The sequence below is a fragment of the Eubalaena glacialis genome, chromosome 14 (assembly GCF_028564815.1).
Source record: "Eubalaena glacialis isolate mEubGla1 chromosome 14, mEubGla1.1.hap2.+ XY, whole genome shotgun sequence".
Taxonomy (NCBI): Eukaryota; Metazoa; Chordata; class Mammalia; order Artiodactyla; family Balaenidae; genus Eubalaena; species Eubalaena glacialis.
In genome coordinates, this window is record NC_083729.1 from 86668580 (window position 1) to 86693096 (window position 24517).

The 24517-nt window shown below is 36.0% G+C and overlaps 1 protein-coding gene across 2 annotated transcripts in view; it reads left to right on the plus strand.

Moving 5' to 3' along the window:
• The window catches only part of EIF5B (eukaryotic translation initiation factor 5B), a 69574-nt gene that overhangs the window by 27176 nt on the left and 17881 nt on the right, over window positions 1–24517 (plus strand). Inside the window, exons 7-12 of one of the 2 annotated variants that reach the window (XM_061168541.1) lie at window positions 5221–5316; window positions 5810–5899; window positions 7835–7909; window positions 12375–12661; window positions 22238–22345; window positions 22523–22633. In XM_061168541.1, coding sequence (XP_061024524.1) covers window positions 5221–5316; window positions 5810–5899; window positions 7835–7909; window positions 12375–12661; window positions 22238–22345; window positions 22523–22633 — 767 coding nt within the window. The remainder of the gene's footprint in view (window positions 1–5220; window positions 5317–5809; window positions 5900–7834; window positions 7910–12374; window positions 12662–22237; window positions 22346–22522; window positions 22634–24517) is intronic. The other variant, XM_061168542.1, reaches the window with a different exon arrangement.

Sequence of the window (24517 nt, forward strand, 5' to 3'; positions counted from 1 at the left end):
TTTGGTTGATAATGTCTGCCTCTCATTGATACCAGTACCACCCCTATTTTTGGCATGGATTTATTTGTTGAAGATACTGGATTTTTTCCTAGAATTTCTCCTATTCTGGATTTGTCTATTTGCATTCTCCTGGTGTTGGCTAACTTATTTCTCTATACCTTGTAATTTTTTAGATCTAGCAGTTTGGCTACTTCTTAGTGGTGCTTTACCACCTAGTGCCTCGTGTGAGGAGGCACGTGATCTGCTTGCCTTCTGGTGATGTCAAGATTGATCAGTGAGTTTAGCTATTGGCAGCCTTGTCCATTAGAAAAGTTCTTCATTGACTTTTCATCTAATAATTTTAATTCCAATTGGTGATCATTGCCTATATCCAGTACCTCGTTAGGAATTGCAGAATTGTGATAGTCTGTCATTCTTTCTGCATTTATTAGCTAGAATCTTTCTCTAAAGAAAAGCTTTCCCTGAAATACAGTTCATGCAGGAAAACCAGGATATATGCTTAATTCTTTCCCTTTCTTTACTAATTTGCAAAATAATAAATTGGTGTCCCCTTAACCTCCAAAGGTGACCAGTGAATTTAATTTTGTTTTGGATGTATATCATTTTATCTTAATGGAGTTTTATATAATTGATACGTTTTCATCTCCTAAAGTCATTTATGTTTTTGATACTCAAATTATACCATCTTTGGCTAGCAGGAAGTCATTCAGGTTGGTCCCTGTGACTTTTTCACTTGACTACAGTATTCTTGGACCTCTTCCTTGCTTTCTAACACCACGAGATATCTCAGGTTCATCTTCCACATTTTCTCCTCTAGACCTTGAAATCAACTGTTTACCCAAGGAACCTTGGTTCCTTTTAGTTCAGAGACCATAATCTGAACATGTAATCAATTATGTTTTTGACAGGTAAGATGATTTAAAATAGTGTCTTTGCTCCTTTGAGAAGAGTATTTTGGGACCTCTCTTAATGTCCTGTCCCTACATTCCACAGATTTTTATATTAATTTTGGTGCTTATGCTGTAATTAAAGTAAGAGCTACCATCTATTATGTATTTAGTATATACCTGATGTTACTTTTGACATTATTTCCTCATAAATATCTTCATTCCCATCATATAGATGAAAAAATGGAGACTCAGAAAACTTTAACAGCTTGTCCAAGGTCCTAGAACTAAGATTTAATTGAACTGTGTGACCAGCTCTTTGTTATGCATTATATGGTCAGCTGGGAGCAGTAAATGTAGAGAAACACAGTACTTAGATTTCAGAAAGTCTTATTCTCAGTTGGGGATATAGCTTTTTAAAAAACAAAAGTAAAGAACAAATTTGCGTACAACTAGCACCCAAATATCAGATTTGACTGGTGGCTATCTGACAGGCTAGAAGAACTCTTGGAGAAATTGGGATAGGACCACGTAGGGAGTAATTTGCCAATCTCAGAAATGCTGTTTTATGGAGTAGTTTGACTTGTATTTACAAGATTAGATGAAAATTATTTAAAATTGTGAACTTGGCATCAATCTTTAGGACAGGCTTGGAAGAGGTGGTCTCTCAAGTGGCATCTCTGGCCCTAGTCTCTTTTCTTATTCTTCATAGTATTGCCCAGTTTTTGCCCTCTTATGGGTTCCCTATTGTCTGTTAATAAAAATGTCCAAACTTCTTAGCCTGACATTAATGGCCCTCCACAAGTGCATTCATTGAAAAGATACTACATGCTACGTCTCACCATATCTTTAAAAGCTGCCTTGTTAGGTAAATATTATTTACCACATTCATTACCTAGAATAATATAAAACTTATTCATTGAGCTCAAAAGGTGTTCTTAGAGAGGGTATCTGCAGATATTTTCAGATAATTACGCTGAATTGTGTAGCAGGTTACCTTTTCAGTCTGTTCAATAGCCTTTAGCCTGTAACTACTAAGCATATAGCAAGTACACATTCCCCTAAAAGACACAAACTACCAACATGCAAAGAAATACATAACCTGGGTAGTCCTATATCTATTTAAAAAATATACTGCTATATCTATTTACATTTTATCTAAGTTAAAAAAAAATTTCCAACAAAGAAAACTCCAGGCCTCTATGATTTCACTTGGGAATTCTAACAAATATTTAGGGAAGAAATATTGCTAGTTATGAACATTATCTTCCAGAACTACCCAACTCATTTTTTGAGGACAGCATGCCCTTATATCATAGTGAGACAAAGACTTTACGAGAAAGGAAAACTGTAGACCAATATCCCTCATGAACAAAGATGCAGAATTTTTCCACAAAATATTAGCAATTTGATTCCAGCAATACAGTTGACCCTTGTACAATCTAGGGATTAGGGGCAACTCTCCATGCAGGCACAAACCTGTGTATAATTTTCTAGTCGGCCCTCTGTATCCACGGTTCCGCATCCACATATTGAACCAGCAGTGGATCTTCTAGTACTATAATACATATTTAGTGAAAAAAATCTGAGTATAAGTATCTGTGTAGTTCAAACCTGTGTTATTCAAGGGTCAACTATATAAATATTTATGTTTATGTGCGTATATTTATATTTAGGGATAATCTATCATGACCAAGTGGGTTTTATCCTGGTAATGCAGGGTTGGTTCAGTATTTAAAAATCAATAAATAGTTCACCATATTAATAGACTAAAGAAGAAAATCTACATGATCATCTCAATAGATGGAGAAGAATCATTTGACAAAATTCACCATTTATATATAATAAAAATTCACAAACTGAGAATAGAAGGGAACTTCCTTCCCTGATATAAGACATTTACAAAAAACATACAACAATTTGCAGTTACTGGTGAATGACTGAATACTAATAAACACTAATATTGTGATTAAGGCAAGGATATCCACTCTCATCACAATCATTCCACATTGCACTGGAATGTCCTAACTCAGGCAATTAGGCAAAAAGAGAAATAAAGGCATGCAGACTGGAAGGAAGAAGTAAACCTGTCTATTCACAGATGACAATTGTCTACATAGAAAATCCCATGGAATCTACCCCCCACAAAATCCTACAGCTTAATAAGTGAGGTTAACAAGATTATAGATAAGGCTAGTATGCAAATATCAACTGTATTTCTATATGCTTGCAATTAACAGTAAAAATAAAAAATTAATGGTACCATTTACAGTACCCCCCCATAAAAGTAATTGAACCACTTAGTATTTGTGGAATCTATATGCTGAAAACTATAAAACACTGACGAAAATAATCAAAGACCTGTGTAAATGGAGAGATGTTGCATTCATGGATTGGAAGATTTGATGTTGTTAAGATACCAGTTCTAAACTGATTTGTAGATTCAGTACAATCTCAATCAAAATTGCAGCAGAATATTTTGTGGATATCTATAAGCTATTTCTAAAATGTGTATGAAAAGATAAAGGAGTTAGAATGGCCAAAGTATTTTTGAAAAAGAACAAACCTTGGAGGACTCACAATATCCGATTTCAAGACTAACTGTAAAAACAGTAATCAGTACAGTGTGATACTGGCAAAAGGATAGACAGATCAATAGACCAGAATAGAGTCTACGTATGGTCAGGTTTTTTTTTTCTGTCATAGAAAAAGACAATTCAGTAGATAAAATATGATGTTTGCAACAAGTGATAGTGGAACAATTAGACATTTATTGTGTAAAAAAAAACCTCAAAACAAAAAAACTTAGTCCTAAATCTCAATCGTTACATAAAATTTAACTCAAAATGGATTGTAGATCTACATATAAAATACACAACTAAAAAACTTTTAGAGGAAAACGTAGGAGAAAATCTTTGTGAGTTTGTGTTAGGCAGGAAGTGCTTAGTTACAACTTCAAAAGCATAATCCATAAAAGGAAAAAATTATAAAATTGAGGAAATCCAGTTAAAAACTTTTGCTGTGTAAAAGACACCATTGAGAGAATTCAAAGACAGTACCTGAAAGTCACACGTGATAACTGTGTGTGTGTGTGTGTGTGTGTGTGTGTGTATAAAAATATATATAAAGATAACTCGAAACTCAACAATGAGAAAAACAATCCTATTTAAAAATGGGGAAAAGTTTGAAGAGACACTTCACCAAGAAACTATTCAATATAAGCACATGGAAAGAATGCTCGACATCATTAGGGAAATTCAAATTAAGACCACTATGAGATATCACTACACATTTATTAGAATATGTAAATTTAAAAGAACCCAACATCTGTCTTTACCAAATGCTGGTAAGAGCAGTTGGAACTCTCATATATTACTGGTGGGAATGCAGAATTGTAAAGCCACTTTAGAAAACAGTTGGCAGTTTCTTACAAATTTAAATACAGTTGACCCTTGAACAACACGGGTTTGAACTGTGTGGGTTTACTTATAGGTGGATTTTTTTCCAATAATAAATACTACAGTAACTACACGATTTGTGATTGGTTGAATCCGAGGATGTGGAACCATGAGTATGGAGGAAACATGTATACGGAGGGCTGACTATAAGGTATATGCAGATTTTTGGCTGCAAGGAGAGTTGGCAGCCCTGACCCCCATGTTGTTCAAGAGTCAACTGTACATATTTATCTTAATGTCCCATCATTCCCACTCCACAGTATTTACCCCAGAGAAATGTTCACAGAAAAATCTGCATGCAAATGTTCCTAACAGCTTTATTCATAATTGTCAAAAACTAGAACTCAAATGTCCTTCAGCTGCCTGTCGAATCAAGGAACTGTGGTACATCCATACAATGGAATACTATTCGGCAATAAAAAGAAATGAAGTACTGGTACATATAGCAACGAGGATGACTCAGATCCATTATGATGATAGCCAGACTGTAAAGTTTTATTTCTGTGACTTTCTGGAAAGAGCACATGTTTTGGGTTGGAGAACAGATCAGTAGCTGCCAGGGGCATAAGGATGTGAATAGGGTTTAACTTCCCAGAGCAGCACAGGGTGATGGAACTGTTCTGAATCTTCATTATGATGGTGGTTGTGTAACTACATGCATTTGTCAAAAGTCATAGAACTGGACACCAAAAAAATGGAATTTAAACGTATATAAATTTTAAAATACCTTACATTAAAAAAGAGGGTTTTCTATGAATGTTCTTTTATATTTTAGGGTATGTATCTCTGAGGTGAATAAAATGTTATCTTCTTAAGTAGTATTTCTTAGGTGACAAGTAGTATAAACCCTGAAATTTTCCATTTTTATCCCTCAGGTGTTGAAGTGCCATCAAAAGACTCTTTGCCAAAGAAAAGGCCAATTTATGAAGATAAAAAGAAGAAAAAAACACCACAGCAGCTGGAAAATAAAGGTTTGCATACAAAATAGCCTGTGATTTAGAAACAATTTTGTTTGCCTTTTCCCCCATAACCTTCAAGACAGAAGTCTTAAAAAGAAATCAACAAATCAGAATTGCAACTGAAACTTACTTCCTATACCTTGTTTCTTGTTATTATCATTCTCAACTGATTCAAATGACAGGTTAGTGGGAAAGTACTTTTGTTTGAAGAATCTGGATCCTATGCTATGAATAACTGTTCTTAACTCTGAAAAGCACAACTATCATTCTTATGTTTTCTGTTTCCTTCTCAACCTTCTGTAATTTTACATTCTATTCTTGAGCAGAAAGAAAAACTAGTTTCCTGTTTAAAAAAACAACAATGCATAGCTGATATTTAAATGTTTTCTAAACTTGCTAAAGAATTTAGGTTGTACTACCGGTTTTTATTCAGTACTTAACAGAGTATCCTAACAAATTATGCACTGAAAAGTATTGTTAACTTGGTTTCTGTTCCTTTTTTCAGTATGTGAACCAATGGAATTAAGTGCTGCTGTAGAAGTTGTGGAACAAGGAGTACCTGAAAAAGAAGAGACACCACCTCCTGTTGAACCAGGTCAGTAGTGTTGACTAATTAATTCCTATTAAATATCACTGATGTGTCATAAGTTGTCTTGGTTATCGTTAGTTTGGGGAAACCAAACATCTGGCAAGATGACCTTCTTCATAGTTCTTTCTTTTCTCTAAATCATTTCATTTCCACTGAAAAAAGTGTAGAGGTGAGACTTAAATCACTTTTGTTGTTTACAATAGTGTTGGTAAAATGTTTTGTAGAGAGGATAGAGAGAGGTATTTGGATTTTCTCTGATGTTTTTATTTATGGGTCAGAATTCTTAAGCGGTACCAAGAAGAACTAAAGTTCTTTATTTAATCCTTTGGAAGCAAATTGGAAGCATTTTTTTTTTTTTTTAAAGGAATTCCTTTATTATTTTTTATTATTTTTTATTTATTTATTTATTCATTTATTTTTGTCTGTGTTGGGTCTTCGTTTCTGCGCGAGGGCTCTCTCCAGTTGCGGCAAGCGGGGACCACTCCTCATCGCGGTGCGCGGGCCTCTCACCATCGCGGCCTCTCCCGTTGCGGGGCACAGGCTCCAGACGCGCAGGCCCAGCAATTGTGGCTCACGGGCCTAGCCGCTCCGCGGCATGCGGGATCCTCCCAGACCAGGGCTCGAACCCGTGTCCCCTACATTGGCAGGCAGACTCTCAACCACTGCGCCACCAGGGAAGCCCTGGAAGCATTTTTAATTAGAACTTTTATTAAGAGTCATAAAAATTGGCATTTTAAAATCTTTAGAGGTCAGCTTCTCTTTACTAAATTAGTAAGGGGATTCAACTTACTCATTTTGTATGTGTGTTTTGAGATTGGAGAAAATCTCTGGATTTTTTTTTTTTCTTTAAGATAAACATTGTTCTAATTCATGAGATAGCTGTTGCTAGGAGAGCCAGAGGCTGGCTAAATGTATGTTTCATAAAATCAGGAGAATCTCCAGTGTTTAAAGACAGGAATGGGAGCAGCTTTAGAGAATGTTAAGACTGACCCACGCTGGTGAAAGGTATTACTGATCCTATTCTTCTTCCCCTCCTATTCTCAGTATAAAAAGGATCATTTTCCTGGGCACACCTCAGCTTAACAGGATGAGGTTAGAGAAATTCACATTGATAGACTTAACAGCAGTTCCCTATTTTAGGTGATATTTGTAGCACTAGAAAGAATTGCTAATTTAGGAGGAGTTAGGGGTATGTGTTTCTGACTCATTTCCTCCTCAAGAAGGCGTATCCAAACTTGTTGGCAAGTAGTAATTATGACAGGGAAACAAATACTACAGTGTCCCAATCTCATCTTCCTTTCACTTGAGAATAATTTTGCTTGATTAGATTTCAGTAAAAAGAGTAATTTTTGTTAATGAGAGTTTAAAGTCTATAAATTCAAAATTATATCTTTCTGGCTATTTTTTGGGTTGTAAGCACAACGTACTGTTCTTATTTTCAACTGGAATAGAAGTGTAGGTTTGTACCTCCAACTGTGTAATTTAAGTTGTATTTATTTATATTTGTAGAGGTTAAAGCAAAATAAACAGTACATTCTTACGTATAAAGTATAGGTTGAAGATCAGAAAGAAGATATATGTGAAATTTCTTTTATCCTCAAGAACTGAATGCCATCATTTACCCTTTTCAAGATCTAAAGGAACATTTCAATGAGTTGCTAATGTTTTAATTACCTCAGATATGAAATGTGCGTTAAGTTTAATATAGTGTATTCAAAACACGAGGAAATTGTGAAGCATTTCGTAATAGTAGAGGATTTAACATGCTAGGTATATTGAAAACTAGTTCCAAAGGTAATGAAATTGTGTACGTACTTTTTGCATAACTAAAACATTTCTTTTTTTATGTCAGGATAATTTTCTACATATTTTTTTTTTTTCTAAAAGCAATCTTATGTGTCTAGATATATTCTGTGTCTTTAATGAAAATTTTATTTACAGAAGAGGAAGAAGAAACTGAGGATGCTGGATTGGATGATTGGGAAGCTATGGCTAGTGATGAGGAGAGAGAAACAGGTGAGTAGCGCATAAGCACACATTGATAAGTCCAGTGGTTATTGGAGGTGTGTATATATTTAAAGAAATAGTCTCCCGATGATGAAAGCTGTATGAACATTCCTGGGGACAGAGACCAGTCTTGCTCTCTCCATTGTCATGGTTCCTAAGTCCTCATATGGATCCTGATTTTATTAATAAATGGTTTTTCAGAAAGTCATTTGTAAGATAGTTGCCTAGGCTTTAGAATACATTTTTTCCCAGAGTGATAATGTTAAAAATGGGGATAAGTTATTAAAGCTAACCTACCAAAAAAACCTCTTGAACTTAAAATATAATACAAAGATAATACAAATGAATAGTTTAGTTCCTAATCACTATGAATAAAAAGTGTTTTTGTCATTTCTTCCTGTCTTCTTTTTTAGGGTTTAATTTGCTGGCTTTTTGCTAACTTTTTGAAATGAATATTTGGCTCTGTTTTTTCAGTCGTTTTTCAAAACTACAAATTTTTCTTTAAGCCTGGCTTTAGCCAAATTCTGTAAGGTCTGATATGTTGATATTTTAAAATTTCTATTTTGATAAATTAACTTTTACCTGTGATTTATTTAGAAGTATATTTCTTTTTTTTTTTTAAACATGAGAGATTTTCCATATATATTTTTTTAATTTAATTAATTAATTAATTAATTTATTTTTGGCTGTGTTGGGTCTTCGTTTCTGTGCGAGGGCTTTCTCTAGTTGCGGCGAGCGGGGGCCACTCTTCATCGCGGTGCGCGGGCCTCTCACTATCACGGCCTCTCTTGTTGCGGAGCACAGGCTCCAGACGCACAGGCTCAGTAGTTGTGGCTCACGGGCCCAGCCGCTCCGCAGCATGTGGAATCTTCCCAGACCAGGGCTCGAACCCGTGTCCCCTGCATTGGCAGGCAGATTCTCAACTACTGCGCCACGAGGGAAGCCCCAGAAGTATATTTCTTAGTTTATGAAAGTGAGGACTTTACTTATCTTTGTTACTTCATTGTGATCAGAAAAATACATGGTTCTATCCTTTGAAATATGTTGACTTAACCAACCATTTGTTGGGTTGTAAATTATTATAAATGTTTCATATGTGATTGGAAAGAGTTTATATTCTGCATTTGTTGGGTGACTTGTTACCTATATTTAGTTAAGTTTGCTGATCATTTTGTTCACCTCTTATGTTCTGTTCTGAGTTTTTTTTCTGGTGTGCTTTTTCTCTCTCTCACTGAGAGTTGTGTGTTCAAATCTCCCATCGTGCTTGTAGATTGTCTGTTTCTCCATGAGTTATATTAATTTTTGCTTTATATATTTTGGTGCTATATTATTAGATGAATGTAATCTTATATCTTTCTGATGAATTAACTGTTTTATCGTTTTATTTCTAGCGATGTCTTTTGCCTTAAAGTCTACCTTATCTGATATTAATAGCTATACCAGCTTTAATTTACATGATCTTCTGTCTTTATTACACTTTCTACATCCTTAAACAGCATATAGTTGAGGTTTTAAATCCAGTTTGTCAATTTTTATATTTTACCTAGAGTACTTAGCCCATTACATCTAACATTTGATAGAGTTAATAAAGTATATTGATTTTATATTTATCATCTTATTAAGTTCTTATTTGTTCTGTTTCTTTTTCTCTCCTTTCTAATCATCTTTTGGATTATTTGAATTTTTTTCTCCTTTCATGAGCTTGGAAGTTTTGTACTTTTCTGCTTACTTTTAGTGGTTACTCTAGAGAGTTTTAACGTGGATCTTTTTTTTTTTTTTTTTTCCTTTTTCTCCATCTTCTCACCCAGTATTCCTCCTCCCAGTCCTTATCACCTCCTCTCACGTCAGCCCCCACTAGAAGATGAGGACTTGATTTCTCTGTTCCCTGCAATGCCTGTGGCAGTGCTTTGCACACTAGACACCCCAAACAAGGATTTGTGCAAGAATAAATGGATGGGTGGGCAACTGCTCTGTGTAAGTGCCCACCCCTTCCTGATAGATGCCTTTTAAATCCTCACAAAAGCTGAGAGGGGCTGAGGGGGTTAGGAAAGTTGTCAGAGGGCAGGCAGCTGTCCTTAAGTGGTGGAGCTGCATCTGGAGCCGCCTGGGCCTGATTCCAAAGCCTGCCTCTTCCCCTTTCCCTCTACGGATTCCATAATGACATGGCTCCTGCCCTCAAATCTGATGAGAGACAGAAACTAATGCAGAAATTAAAAAACAGTGCCTGACAAATGACAGGCGCCAATAAACACGTTTCGTTGTTGAAGGAGCGAAGCCCTAACAGCGGTGTTCAGACATTTCTGTGGGGCCCAAAGGAGACACCTAAGTGTGTTGGATGAGGGGCGAGGAAGGGGCTGTAAAAGACTTCTAGAGGGGGACACTTGAGGGGGACCTTGAAAGGTAGGTCCTTTCCAGGGGTGCGGGAACAGCATGGAGGGGTGAAAAGAAAGCAATCTGAGAAAATGGAAGACCTTTAAAAGCCACGATAAGGAATACCCTTAGTGTTAAACCTCCCCCAGGCACCCCCATGGCTCCAGCCCGAGATCAGCAGACAGTGCTGGGGCCTGACAGGCTACAGAGCTGGCAGCAGGTTGGGGGACTACGCCGCACAACGGCTGCACCCTGCCTTCCCCCGCTCTGCCCAACCCAGACCACCGCTCCTCGGCCCTCCGACTGGGCCTAATGTGGATCTTTGAACTATCACTGTCTACTATTACCTTCTTTGCAGGCAATGTAAAGACCAAAGAATACATAAACAACATTTAACCAATTCTCAATTTATATACCATTGTTCTCATTAATTTTAATTCTCTGTTTTAAACCCCATAATAGCTTTTTTTAAAAAGCAGTCAGTATATATTTAAGTTTACCCATATTCTTAGCTTTTGTTATGCTTCATTTTTTCCTGCACCTCTGACCTTTATTTGGGATCATTTCTTCCAGCCTGAAGAATACCTTTTAGAATTTCCTTCAGTATGAATCTGTTACTGAGACATTCCATTTTTGCTTTTCTGAAAATATCTTTATCTCATCTTCATTCTTGAAGGTGACATACTGAATGAGGAATTCTTAGTCGTAATTTTATTAATACTTTGAAGATATTAGTCCCTTGTCTTGGCTTTTATTGTTTCTGTTGAGAAGTCAGGTACCAGCCTAGGGCTTCCCTGGTGGCGCAGTGGTTGAGAATCTGCCTGCCAATGCAGGGGACACAGGTTCGAGCCCTGGTCTGGGAAGATCCCACATGCCGCGGAGCAACTGGGCCCGTGAGCCACAACTACTGAGCTTGTGTGTCTGGAAGCCTGTGCTCCGCAACAAGAGAGGCCGCGACAGTGAGAGGCCCGCGCACCGCGATGAAGAGTGGCCCCCACTTGCCCCAACTAGAGAAAGCCCTTGCACAGAAATGAAGACCCAACACAGCCAAAAAATAAATAAATAAATAAATAAATAAATAAATAAATTTATTAAAAAAAAAAAAGTCAGGTACCAGCCTAAATTTTTCATGTGTCTTTCGTTTTCATCAGTTTTATTATAATGTGGCTAGGTTTGTTTTCTTTTTATTTATTCTGCCTATATGTTTTTATCAGTTTTGCAGTGTTATGAGCCACTATTTCTTCTCAGGGATATTAGTTAAGCCTATGATAGACCTTCTTACTCTATCACTGTATCTTTTCCTCTTTTCTGTATTTTTTTACCTATTGAGTCTCCATGGTTCATTGTAGATTGTTTCTTCTGATCTGTGTTCTGGTTCATTAATTTTCTCCTCAATTGTTTGCAACTGTAGAAATAATTTGATGTCAAGGTTGGTGTTTTCTTCCTCCAGAGAGAATTTATATGTACATCTACCAGGAGTCTGAGTGAACTAGCAACATAGAGTTATCTTATTCCACATGTGGAATTTAGAGAATCTGGAGGTGATATGCCAGTAATGGGGAGGCCCTGTTTACTTCTCGTTTATCCTTACTGCTACGATACAGTTTTTCAGGATTTCACCCCACGATAAGGGTATTACCCAGTGTCCATCTCCCTCGCCCCATGGAAATCCTTGGTAGGCCTGAACTCCCAGTGCCTGGACCCCTAAGCTTTGAGGGGCCACTACGAGCTGCATAGCTTTTCAGCTGCCTCCTCCAGGATCCGCAAATGACCCCACGGGGAAGAAAGTACTAGGCTTCGTGTCCACCTCCCTGGGTTTCTGTCCTCTCTTGTATCCTGGCTTAGTAATGCTTTTCTTGTTTATTAGCTTAAGTATGGTTAATGCATTAAGTTTTTACTGTTAAATGGCAGTCTTCATTGTAGCAATGTAGACAAACACTTTGCATTTATGATGTATGAAAACATTAATTTGGAATTAATGCTGTGTTAAAATGTTACTGCCTTATTTAGTACATGTTCAGTATTATTTTTCCTTTAAGGTCTCTATCTTGATAGAAATCCCATTTTTAACTTTCATTTATTTCAAAATCTCTTTTCCTGAAAGTAGGAAACACGGTGCATATAGAAGTAAAAGAAAACCCTGAAGAGGAAGAGGAGGAAGAGGAGGAAGAAGAGGATGATGAAGAGAGTGAAGAAGAAGAGGAAGAAGAAGGAGACAGTGAAGGCAGTGAAGGCGATGAAGAAGATGAAAAGGTGTCAGATGAGAAGGATGCGGGGAAAACATTGGATAAAAAGCCAAGTAAAGAAGTGAGCTCAGAATCTGAGTATGACTCTGATGATGATCGAACTAAAGAAGAACGGGCTTATGACAAAGCAAAACGGAGGATCGAGGTATTTATTTTTCCTCTTCTCTTTCCTCCTTTCCTCCCCACTCCTCTGTGATCATTAAAACTATACAACTAAAGGCTTTTATTGAGGAGCACTTTTAAAAATACAGTCTTGGAGTGGTATCTTTGTCCAGTTTTTGTGGAGACATAATAGGTCTTTAACAGGGTCTAACCCAAGGACCTCACTCTTACCTAAGACAGAATGGTGACTGCTTCATCATTTTTTTCTTTGTTCCTCCAAATTTTAATGTGCTCTTTGAGTGATGGTTTATCGGTATACAGCGGTATTCTGAGCTTATGCCCTCTAGTTGAGTTTTTGCCTTACGTATTTAGGTTAGTCATTCTGAGGCATCTGATCCCTTTAGTTGTTTAAATCTGGTGGGTTAATGAGGCTTCTATCAATATTTAGTCAAGTTCACATGCCTAGCTGGCTTACTGTTTGGCCTACTTAATGAGGTAGACTTCTACTACTACTTCTACTAGGCTTCAAGAGAAAGTTTTCTTTAGTTATGTCAGCTTAGCATAAATAATACACTAAAAACTACTTTAGTTTGCTTTGAGGATGCTAAACTATTTTAAAGCTAAAAACTGTTCTTAGCTTTCTTTTTCTTAATCTTTTCATATATAATTCTAGTTTTTAATTTTTGTTTTAATACCTATATATCAGTATTTGCCTTTTCCTTCTGTAAAGTCTGGATAGGAATAGATTTTCTGAATCTCTAAAGGACTAACAAAGTCTATTATTGTAAACTGGGGTTTCTCAACCCCAGCACTGTTGACATTTTTGGGCTGAATAATTCTCTGCTGTGGGGCACTGTCCTCTTCATTTTAGGATGTTGAGCAGTATCTCTGACCTCCACCCACTAAATCCTCTCCCTTCTCCTGCATGTGTCTCTGCTTCTTCCCCACAGCACCTACTCAGGCCAACTCCCTTGTTGTATACCTATGTGTAAGAGAGACAGTTTGTGTACTGTGTTTGATGATTTAAAAACAAGAATGGGTGTAATCAGAAAGTAAAAGTTCCCCCATTATCTCACTCCCCAGTGAGATAACAAGAACTACCCTTGTTAATCTGTTTATGAGCCTCATGTTAAAAAAAAAAATTCATTAAAAATTAGATAATAAATTTTGTGGATGCATATGATTTTCCACGTAACAATATGCTATGGGCCTCTTTAGCTCAACAATTTTTAAACAGCTTGGTTGAGATATGATTTACATACCATAAAATTGACCCATTTTAAGTGTACAATTCAGTGACATTTTGTAAATTTACAGAGTTGTGCAACCATCACCACTACTCAACTTTAGAATATTTTCATCACCCCAGAAAAATTCCTTGTGCCAGTTTGCAGTCATTCCCCATTCCTAGCCCCATGCAACTACTAATCTGTTTTTCTGTCTCTAGAGAGCTGCCTTCTCTGGAAATTTCATTATAAATGCAATCATATAATATGTAGTCTTTTGTGTCTGGCTTATTTCACTTAAGCCTATTCATCTGTGTTGTTGCTCTATCAGTACTTTGTTCCTTTTTACTGACAAATAGTGTTTTGTTGCATAAATATACCACATTTTATTACTGTCCATTCACCAGTTGAAGGACATTTGAGTTTCCACTTTTTTGGCTATTATAAGTAGTACTGTTATAAACATTCTCATATGAATCTTTGCATGGAAGCATATTTTTATTTCTTTTGGATATGTTCCTAGGAGTGAAATTGCTGAATCATATGGTAAATTTGTGTTTAACTTTTTCAGAAACTACTAAACTATTTTTCAGAGTGGCTTTGCAACTGAAGATTTTTATCAGTTGAGGGTTCTCGTTTCTCTACATCCTCACTAATACTTGTTACTGTCTGCTTTTCCATTATAACCGTTCTAAAGGATGTGAAGTAGTATATCTTATTGCAGTTTTAATTTGCATTTCCATGGTGTTGAGCATATCTTCGTATGTTTATTGGCCATTCCTATAATCTTCATTGTTGAAACATCTATTCAAATTTTTGTCCATTTTAAAATTTTGGAATTTGTCTTTTTATTATTGAGTTGTAAGAGTTCCTTTCATTTTTTAATAGTTTCTTTTGAAGTGCATAAATTTTTAATTTTGGTAACATCCAGTTTATTAAGTTTTTCTTTTACTAGAGCATGCCTCTGGTGTTGTATTGAAGAAATCTTTGCCTAACCCAAGATCATGAATATTTTGCCCTGTGTTTTCTTCTTAAAAATTTATACTTTTTGTTCTTGTATCTTTAACTCTTTGTTAAGATAATTTTTTTGTATGGTGTGATGTAAGGGACTAACATCATTTTTTAATGAATTTAACCAGCATCATTTGTTTAAAAGACTACTCTTCCCCCATTGTGTTGCCTTGTCATTTTTGACAAATCAAGTGATCAGAAATGTGAGAGTTTATTTTTCGACTTTTGAGTTCTGTTTCATTCATTTGTATATCTGTTCTTACGTCAGTACCATACTGTTTTCAGTTACTATAGTTTTATGGGAAGTTTTGAAATTGGGAAATATAAGTCTTCCAACATTATTCTTGCTCTCAGATAGTTTTGACTATCCTAGGTCACTTGCTTTTCCATACAGATTTTAGGGTCAGCAGTTTCTGCAAAAGTCTACTCAGACTTTGATAGAGATTGCATTGAATCTGTAGATCAATTTTATGGAGAATTACCATCTTATTAATATTAAATCTTCCAATCCATGGAAATAGGCTGTCTCTCCATTTATTTATCTCTCTTAAAATTTCATCCAGCAGTGTTTTGTAGTTTTCAGAGTATAGGATTTATGATTCTTTTGTTAAATTTATTGCCAAGTATATTTATTGTTTTTGATGCTCTTGTGAATGGAGTCACTTTATTTAATCTTCCGTTGTTAGTATAAAGGTGCAGTTGATTTTATAGATCTTGTATCCTGCAACTATACTGAAATTTTTTTATTCCAGTAATTTTTCATGGATTGCTTAGGACTTTCTGTAATCAGTGTCATGTCATCTATCAAAGACAATTTAATTCTTCCTTTCCATTCTTAACTGCTGCTTATTTCTCTTTTTTTGCCCTATTTCTCTGGCTAGACCAATACATTGTTGAATAGAAGTGGTAAGAACAGACATACTTGCCTTGTTCCCAGTATTTTGGGGGAAAATGTTCAGATTTTCACCATTAACTATGATATTAGCAGTGGGTTTTTCACAGATGTCCTTTGTCAGTTTGATGAAATTCCCTTCTTTTCCTAGTTTGTGGTGAGTTTCTGTTGGTGAGTGATAGATGCTTTTTGTATATTTATTGAGATGGGTTTTTCCCTTTTTTTACTAATATATGATGTATTATGTTAATTGGTATTCAACCAACCTTGCATTCCTGGAATAAATCCCACTTGATCGTGGTATATAATCCTCTTTATATGGTACTGGATGTCGTTTGTAGTATTTTGTTGAGGAATTTGTGATCTATACCTATGAGGATATGGATCAGTAACTTTCTTTTCTTAAGGTGTGTTTCTCTGGCTTTGATTTCAGATTAATAGTAACCTCGTAGGATTAGTTGGGAAGTGTTCCATCCTTCTCTACTTTCTGCAAGAGTTTGTGAAGAATTATATTATTTCCTGTTTTGAATGTTTGTTGGGATTCATCAATAAAGCATTTTTGGGGGGAGGATTTTAAAATTACTAATTCAGTTTACTGTATTGTCATTTTCTTTTTCATCTTGAGTCATTATCAGTAATTTTTGAGTTTCTGATTATTGTTTTTCATCTAAGTTGTGAGCATAAAGTTGTTCATAGCATTCTTTTACAGTCCTTTAAGTTTCTGTAAGGTCAGTAGTGGTGTCTCCTCTTTTGATTCTAATTTTGGTGATCTTTGTCTCCTCTTTGTTTTTTTTTTCTTGGTCTGTCTGGCTAAAGGTTTTCTATCTTTTTGAGCATCTCAAACCAACTTTTGGTTTCATTGATTTTTCTTTATTTTTGTTCTCTTTTTAGTTGATTTTTTATTCTGTTCTTTATTATTTTCTTTTTAGTTTGGGTTTAGTTTCCTCTTCTTTTGCTAATTTCTTAAGGTGACAACTTAGATAATTGATTTGAGACCATTCTTTTTTTCTCCACATCATATAGGCATTTACAATTACAGATTTCCCTCTAAGGTACTGCTTTAGCTGCATCCCACAAATTTTGACGTTTTTTGGTTTTCATTCAACTCAGATTTTCTAATCTCGCTTTTACTATTTCTTCTTTGATCATGCATTATTTAGAAGTGTATTGTTATAATTTGCAAATATTTGTGGATTTTCCTTATTTTCCTTCTGTTAATTCTAAATTCTGACCATTGTGGTCAGAGAACATACTTTGTATAGTTTCTGTCGTTTTAAAATAATTGACCTGTTTTATCCTCTAGCATATGGTCTTTTCTGGAGAATTTCTTGTGTACTTAGGAAGAATGTGGATTCTGCTGTTGGTGGGTCTGCTGTTAGTTAGGTCGGTTTTGTTGATACTTATGTTCAAATTTTCTATACATTTGCTCATTTTATGTATAGTTTTTCTATCCATTATTGAGAGTGGGCTATTGAAGTTCCCAAATTTATTGTTGAATTTTATTTCTCCCCTCAATGTTTTCAGTTTTTTCTTTATATATTTTGGGTCTCTGTTAGGTTTGTATGTGTTTATACTTGTTATATCTTCTTGAGGATATAGATATGTCTCTCTTGTCTCTAATAACATTTTTTGTCTGTTATTAACATAGCCATGAATCTCTCTTATAGTTACCATTTGCACGGTATGTTTTCAGTCTTAATGCTTTCAGTTTATGTCTGTGTCTTTGACTCTAAAGTGTCTCTTGCTGACAGCATGTGCTTTAATCTTGCTATTTCATCCAGTCACACAATGTGGCTTTAAGAGCATTTAATTGTTCACATTTAAAGTTATTATGGGGAATTCCCCACCGGTCCAGTGGTTAGGACTCTGCACTTTCACTACTGAGGGCCTTGGTTAAATCCCTGGTTGGGGGACTAAGCTCCCACAAGCCACTTGGTGCGGCAAAAAAAAAAAAAAAAAAAGTTGTCATAGATGTGATTGAATTTTCTTCTCTCATTTTGCTATTTGTTTTCTACATATTGCATGTCTCTTGTGTCTTTTTCTCTTTTTTTAAGTTATTTTCTTCATGGTTACTCTAGGCATTACAATATGTATCTTAACTTACTATTTTCTATTACTAGTAGCTTAATTCTAGTTAAAAAAAGATTTTGTTCCAATATAGATCCATTTCTTTCTTCTTCCTTTATGCTATTATTGTTACATATATTATGTATTGTTACATATATTATGTTTATAAATGTTACAAACCCAATAAAACTGTGGTGCTATTAATGTCTTATTTGATCTTATATCTTTTAAAGGAATTCAGAGAAGAAAGGAGAAAAATGTATTGATAGTCTTTAATATTAGCCTAAATATTAACGTTTCTAGTATTCCTTATATTTTCCTATGAATATGAGTTTCTGCTGGTGTCATTTCTTTGCTACAGTATAACTCCAGTACCTCCCTCCCCTTGCCTTTGTTCTGTCTTTGTAATATTTGTTACATCTTTATCTGTTATAAGATCAAGCATACAACTTTAGAATTATTTTTGAAGTTATCTTTTAAATCAGCCTTTAAGAGAAGAAAATAGAAAAAGGTAATTTTTACTGTCTTTTATATTTACCTATATAATCATCTTTTACAATCACCCCTTTTTTCTTCATGTGGCTTTTAGTTACCATCTGGTGTCACTTCATTTCACCCTGATAAACTTTCTGTGATATTTCTCATCATGCTAATCTTCTAGCAGTGAATTTTCTTAGTCTTTTTAAGTCTGGGAATTCTTTATTTTACCTTCATTTTTAAAGATAATATTGCTGCATGCGGAATTCTTGCATGACAATTTTTTTCTCTTGTTTAGTCCTTTGAATATGTTACTTCATTGCCTCTGGTCTCCATTGCTTATGATTAAAATTAAGCTGTTACTCTTATTTGGGTTCCCTTCTACACAGTGAGTGATTTTTCTCTTGCTGTCAAGATTTTCTTTTTGATCTTGGCTTTTAACAATTTAACTAGGGTGTGTCTTGGTGTGGCTATCTTTTGTATTTATCCTACTGGGAGTTTACTGAGTTTTTTAGTTGTGTAGATTGATGTATTTTGTCAAATTTTGAACATTTTCTGTCATTATTTCTTCAAATATTCTTTCTGCCTATTTCTCTGTCTCCTCGCCTTCTGGAACTCCACTGGTGCACTTGAGGTTATCCTGCAGATCTCTCAGGGCTCTGTCCATTTTTCTTCATTCCTGTTTAGTTTCTATTAATCTATCTTTAAGTTCTTTGATTCTTTCTTCTGCCAGGTTATAGCTACTGTTCAGCCCCTTCAGTGAATTTTTAAATTTGTTACTGAACTTTTTAACTCCAAAATGTTCAAGTTTTTTTTTTTAATAATTTTTTTTCTATTTATTGATGTCCTCTTTTGATGAGTCATCATCACACTTTTCTTTCAACATGGTTCCCTGTTTTTGAGTCTTTGTCTGCTAAGTCCAAAATCTGGGTCTCTCAGAGATAGATTCTGTTGGCTCCTACAAATGTGGTAGTTTGGGTTTGTTTTTTTTTTAATTTATTTGCCTAGTGAATCAGGTGGACTAATTCTGTTATGTCTTTGGCTTCTATTGTATGCAACTGCTGATGCCTCTTCTCAGTTTTGTTTTCTTTGTTTTTGTTTGTTTTTGTTTTTTAAGTTCTTGTTTTTATTTTTAAGCCTGGCTTCCTAGGGCTTGCCCTGGGTCAGTGTCTTAGTGTCAGCTGTGGTTTGTCAGTGGTTGTGCTCAAACACTTTGAGCCAGTAAGGCTTCCACCATTTGCCAGTGGATCTGGTAGTTTTCTAGTCCCCAGTGGTTGTCACAAGGCCTCTCATTGAGCCAGGAATGAGTAACTCACCAAGGACCTCTTTGGTCTCTTCTGACAACCTTGTAAGGGGCACAGCCTTCTGGACCACCGGAGATTAGTAGTATCTTATCAAAGCCTGGTTTGTCGGTCTTGTTCCACAGACCTCCCTGTTAAATGTCTGACTGATCTTCCTGGTTATCTCTTGTCTCACCAGTATCAAGACCTTAGTCTAGTTGTGATTTTAGTTTTATCTCTTTGTTTGCCATTGGGGTCACTCCTGGTTTTGGCAGAGCCCTACAGTGTGAAATCCCCTGTCCCTCTCTCATACCACTTCTGCCCCATGGAGCTGTGGGAGTGAGAGGAGTGTGATGGAGCAACTCCAGTCTGAAACTCCACAGTTGCTCTTACTGATGGTCAGTAGATTTTCTTGAATTAAATGTTTCTCAATTCGTTATATGTTGTTGGCCAATTTCTAGAGTCTTTAAGTGGCTGTTTAGACTATTTTGTCTAGTTTTATCTTTTCTTTTTAGGGAGAGGACTTGATGAGCCTCCTCATTCCATCATTTAAGAAGTCCTGCCTCACAACACCTTTTAACAGCTCCATACTGTATTCCATTTTATAGAAGGATCCTAATTTAACTTTGTGTCCGTCTGCTTGGGCTGCCGCAACAAAATACTGCAAACTGGGAGGCTTAAACGACAGAAATTTATTTTCTGACAGTTTTTGAGGATAGAAGTTCAAGATTCAAGAGCTAGCAGGGCTGTTTTCTGGTGAGGACTCTTTTCCTTACTTGCAGGTGACTACCTTATTACTGAGTCCTGACATGGCCTTTCCCCTGTAAGTGCTGAGAAATATTTTTGATTTTCTTTTATAAGGACACCAGCTCTATTGGATTAGGGCCCCACCCTTAGGACCTCATTTAACCTTTCCGTTACCTCCTTAAAGGCCTTATCTCCAAATAAGTCACATTGGGGGTTTGGACTTCAGTGTATAAATTTGGAAGAGATACAGTTCAGTCTATAACACACTTCACGGTTCTGAAACCTTGCTATATACTGTAATTTTCTGACATTCACCACAGACTTCCTAAGTAAGACTCTCCATTGTGGATAGGATACCTATATGATTCTATGCAACCAGATAGGTATCAGCCCTGGGGTTTTGGAAGCACTCATTAAGAAATCCTCCACTGGGGCTTCCCTGGTGGCGCAGTGGTTGAGAATCTGCCTGCCAATGCAGGGGACACAGGTTCGAGTCCTGGTCTGGGAAGATCCCACATGCCGCAGAGTAACTAGGCCCGTGAGCCACAGTTACTGAGCCTGCGCGTGTGGAGCCTGTGCTCCGCAACAAGAGAGGCCACGATAATGAGAGGCCCGCGCACCGCGATGAAGAGTGGCCCCCACTTGCCGCAACTAGAGAAAGCCCTTGCACAGAAACGAAGACCCAACACAGCCATAAATAAATAAATAAATAAACCCAAAGTTAAAAAAAAAAAAAGAAATCCTCCACTAAAGAAGATTAAGTGGTTACTGATTCTTGCTATTATAAATACTCCAGTGAGCAAACTGTTGTACACCTGCATCTCTGTATACTTGTCATTGCTTCAGAGCAAATACTTAGAGGTAGAATTTCTGAGTCATGGTCTATATATACTGCATTGCCCTCCAGAAAATTTCAGCACTTCATCAAGTATGGGAGAGAAAGGCAGTTTTCAACCATATCAAGTTCTAACTAAGGTCCCGTTTGCTTTTGAGTCATACATGTTGTGAAGCTGTTGTGTACTACTCTTCGCTAGTAAATACTTGCGTCTCACTTCTGACATTCCAAAATGTTTTTTCATTACAGTTTCTATAGAAAGAATCAGTGTCTAGTGGTAGAAATGAAAGAGTTCTTACAAAAGCGGTTTTTTAGATGGAAAATAGTGATAGTTTTGTAAATGACATTGCTTCAGACTTTTTGTGAAAGTTATTTCATTTGAATGCCAGCTTTACTGTACTTCAAAGGCTGTCATTTTAAAGCGGAACTGCTAGCTTGTGTTTTGTTTGGTTCTCAGAAAGCTGAAGTATTTAGAACTAAACGCTACAGTAAATACATTGTAGTTCAAGGACAGGCTTTCTCATGCTTAGTGGTTACTTAGGAAGGTAGGAAGTATCATTTGGATGTGTTAGGCTGAAGCTTGCAGTAACCATGTCCTAATTGAAAAGACATAGCATTTGTACACTGGATACAGTTTTGAAATATATTGCTTTAAAATTTTTAACAATTCTTAAGTTCTAATGAAAGTGTTGGAATGCTAGCGTATACCTCTTTTTATGTAAACCTCCACGTAAGTTAGAGGTTGTACTATATACTAAGTTTGACAAAACGATCAATTCCTTTTTCTATTCATTATATTCCATTAAATTAACTATGTACAAAAGTGTTCAGAAAGTTTGAGCCAACACTTTACACCATTCTTATTCATAATTAGCAGTGCTGCTCAGAAATCTATTATAAACAGGTGTCTCCTTGTCCAAAGGTTGTAAAGTTCACATTGTAAAATGCAGTTACATGTAGTTAAAGCAGCAAAACAACTTGTATGCAGGTTGTGGCATTCCCTTGCAAAGGCAAAATAATTTAAAGGAAGATGGTACTGAGGGTTTGAAATAGTATTTAATTTTGTGTTTTTTTTTATTCCTAGAAACGGAGACTTGAACATAGTAAAAACATAAATACAGAGAAGCTAAGAGCTCCTGTTATTTGTGTACTTGGACATGTGGACACAGGGAAGACAAAAATTCTAGATAAAGTAAGAAAATGTGTGCATTGATACATAACTTTTTGAATAAGTGAATGATACCTTATAAAAAGCTAATAGAAACCATAGCACACATGGGCAGTTCTGTTTACAAGTTGCTGTTTTCTTATTGCTTTTGCTTCTTTTTGCATTTTGAAATTTGAATCTGAATCTGCCATCTTATCCCAGCTCCGTCACACGCATGTACAAGATGGTGAAGCAGGTGGTATTACGCAGCAAATCGGTGCCACCAATGTTCCTCTTGAAGCTATTAATGAACAAACGAAGATGATTAAAAATGTAAGTACACTGTATTTCATGTGTTTTAATCTGACAAAAATTAAGGTATAAATTATTTCAAACACAGATAAAAGAACAGAATAGTACAACAGACCCATAATGCTCACCATTCATAATTAACACACGCCATCTTGCCCTTCAGATCTCTTTTTTAAAGATATAAAACATGAAATGTTGTAGGAGTCCTCCTTCCCTCTTGCTCCAAGAGGCAGTCACTATTATGAAGTTAAGTAATCTCTAAATGTTGATATTCCAATCCCATTATCTGATTACTTCTATAGAGTCCTCATCTACTATTTGGTCATTGAGTGGTGGAATGTGGAGGAAAGGCAGAATGAATGCCTGATCCTTCACCTTTATTTACCAGCTCTTAAAATAAAGAGTGATTGGTTTGGTTTGCTATTATATTATTATAAAGTCATGGATTTCAACATATTTACTGTGTTTTTTCTTATTTTCCTATTTTTTTCTATTTTTGGCTGCGTTGGGTCTTCATTGTTACTCACGGGCTTTCTCTAGTTGCGGAGAGCAGGAGCTACTCTTCGTTGCGGTGCCCGGGCTTCTCATTGCGGTGGCTTCTCTTGTTGTGGAGCACGGACTCTAGGCGTGCGGGCTTCAGTAGTTGTGGCTCGCGGGCTCTAGAGCACAGGCTCAGGAGTTGTGGTGCATGGGCTTAGTTGCTGCACGGCTTGTGGGATCTTCCTGGACCAGGGCTTGAACCTGTGCCCCCTGCATTGGCAGGTGGATTCTTAACCACTGCCCAACCAGGGAAGTCCCTATTTACCATGTTTTAATCCATTTCAGTTATTATTGTGCTGAGATAGTTCCATTTTTGCCCTGTGATTGGCTCCTGGGTCTTTTTGATACAGTTCTAGTAGTCTTATTTGTGTTTGGTTACATCGTGCTGTCTGATGTAACACATAACTAATTATTACATGCTGGTATCTCTCTTCATTCCTTATTTAGTCTCAGTTCTTTGTATAGAAAGGGTCTGTGAGCTTGTCACTCAGTTTTTGTTTTGTGTGTTTGAAATTGTTTTATGCAGCTTGTTTTCTGGTAGATTGCTGAAGAAGGAGTAATGGGAATAATATTACTTGAGTTTTTTGAATATTTAAGAGTTACTTTGTGGCCTTCATCCTGGAAAGTTAGTTGGCTACATGTAAAATCCTTGGTTCACATTTTCTTTCCTTAAGTATCTTGACTGTTACTCCAATTTCTTCTCACATAAAGCATTGCAAGTTTGATTACAAGCTGGTTTTCATCCTCGTATAAGTTATGTAGTCTTTTTGCATCTTGCTTTTGGTTGTTCTGGGTCAGTTTTCCAATTACATGGTGTTCCATTTCAGTATGTAGTTTAAAATCTTTATCTTAGGACAGTTTTCTTGAATTACAGATTTCTGAATTTGTAATTTAAATTTTATTTTGGTTGTTTCTGTTACTTCTCTGTGTTAGTCACTGGAGAGTTTATAACAGCTTATTCCACCAGTTTCCCGACTCTAAATCTGGTGTTATTTTAGCACATAGTTAAAAAGCATGATTTTTATTAGGCCTGTATGAAAGTTCTCAGGATAACCTTTATATGGCAATTGTAATTATATTGTTTGTATTCCAGACAGTGAAGTGGAAATAGTTAGGGTGAATTTTGATCTAAGACCACCAGAATGCAAAATTGAAATGTTTTGCATTTGAATCATTTTGACCTAGATCACTGGATAAGATTTTGGAAAATCATTTGAAGATTGACAAAAGTATAGATAAGCACAGAAAAAAGTTTTGTGTGTGTGTATGTGTGAGAGAGATTTGTTGGTAAGTGCTACTCTTTAGATTAAAGGAGGACGTCCATATCTGGCTTGTTGCAATGTTGTTTCCATTCATTTGTGTGCT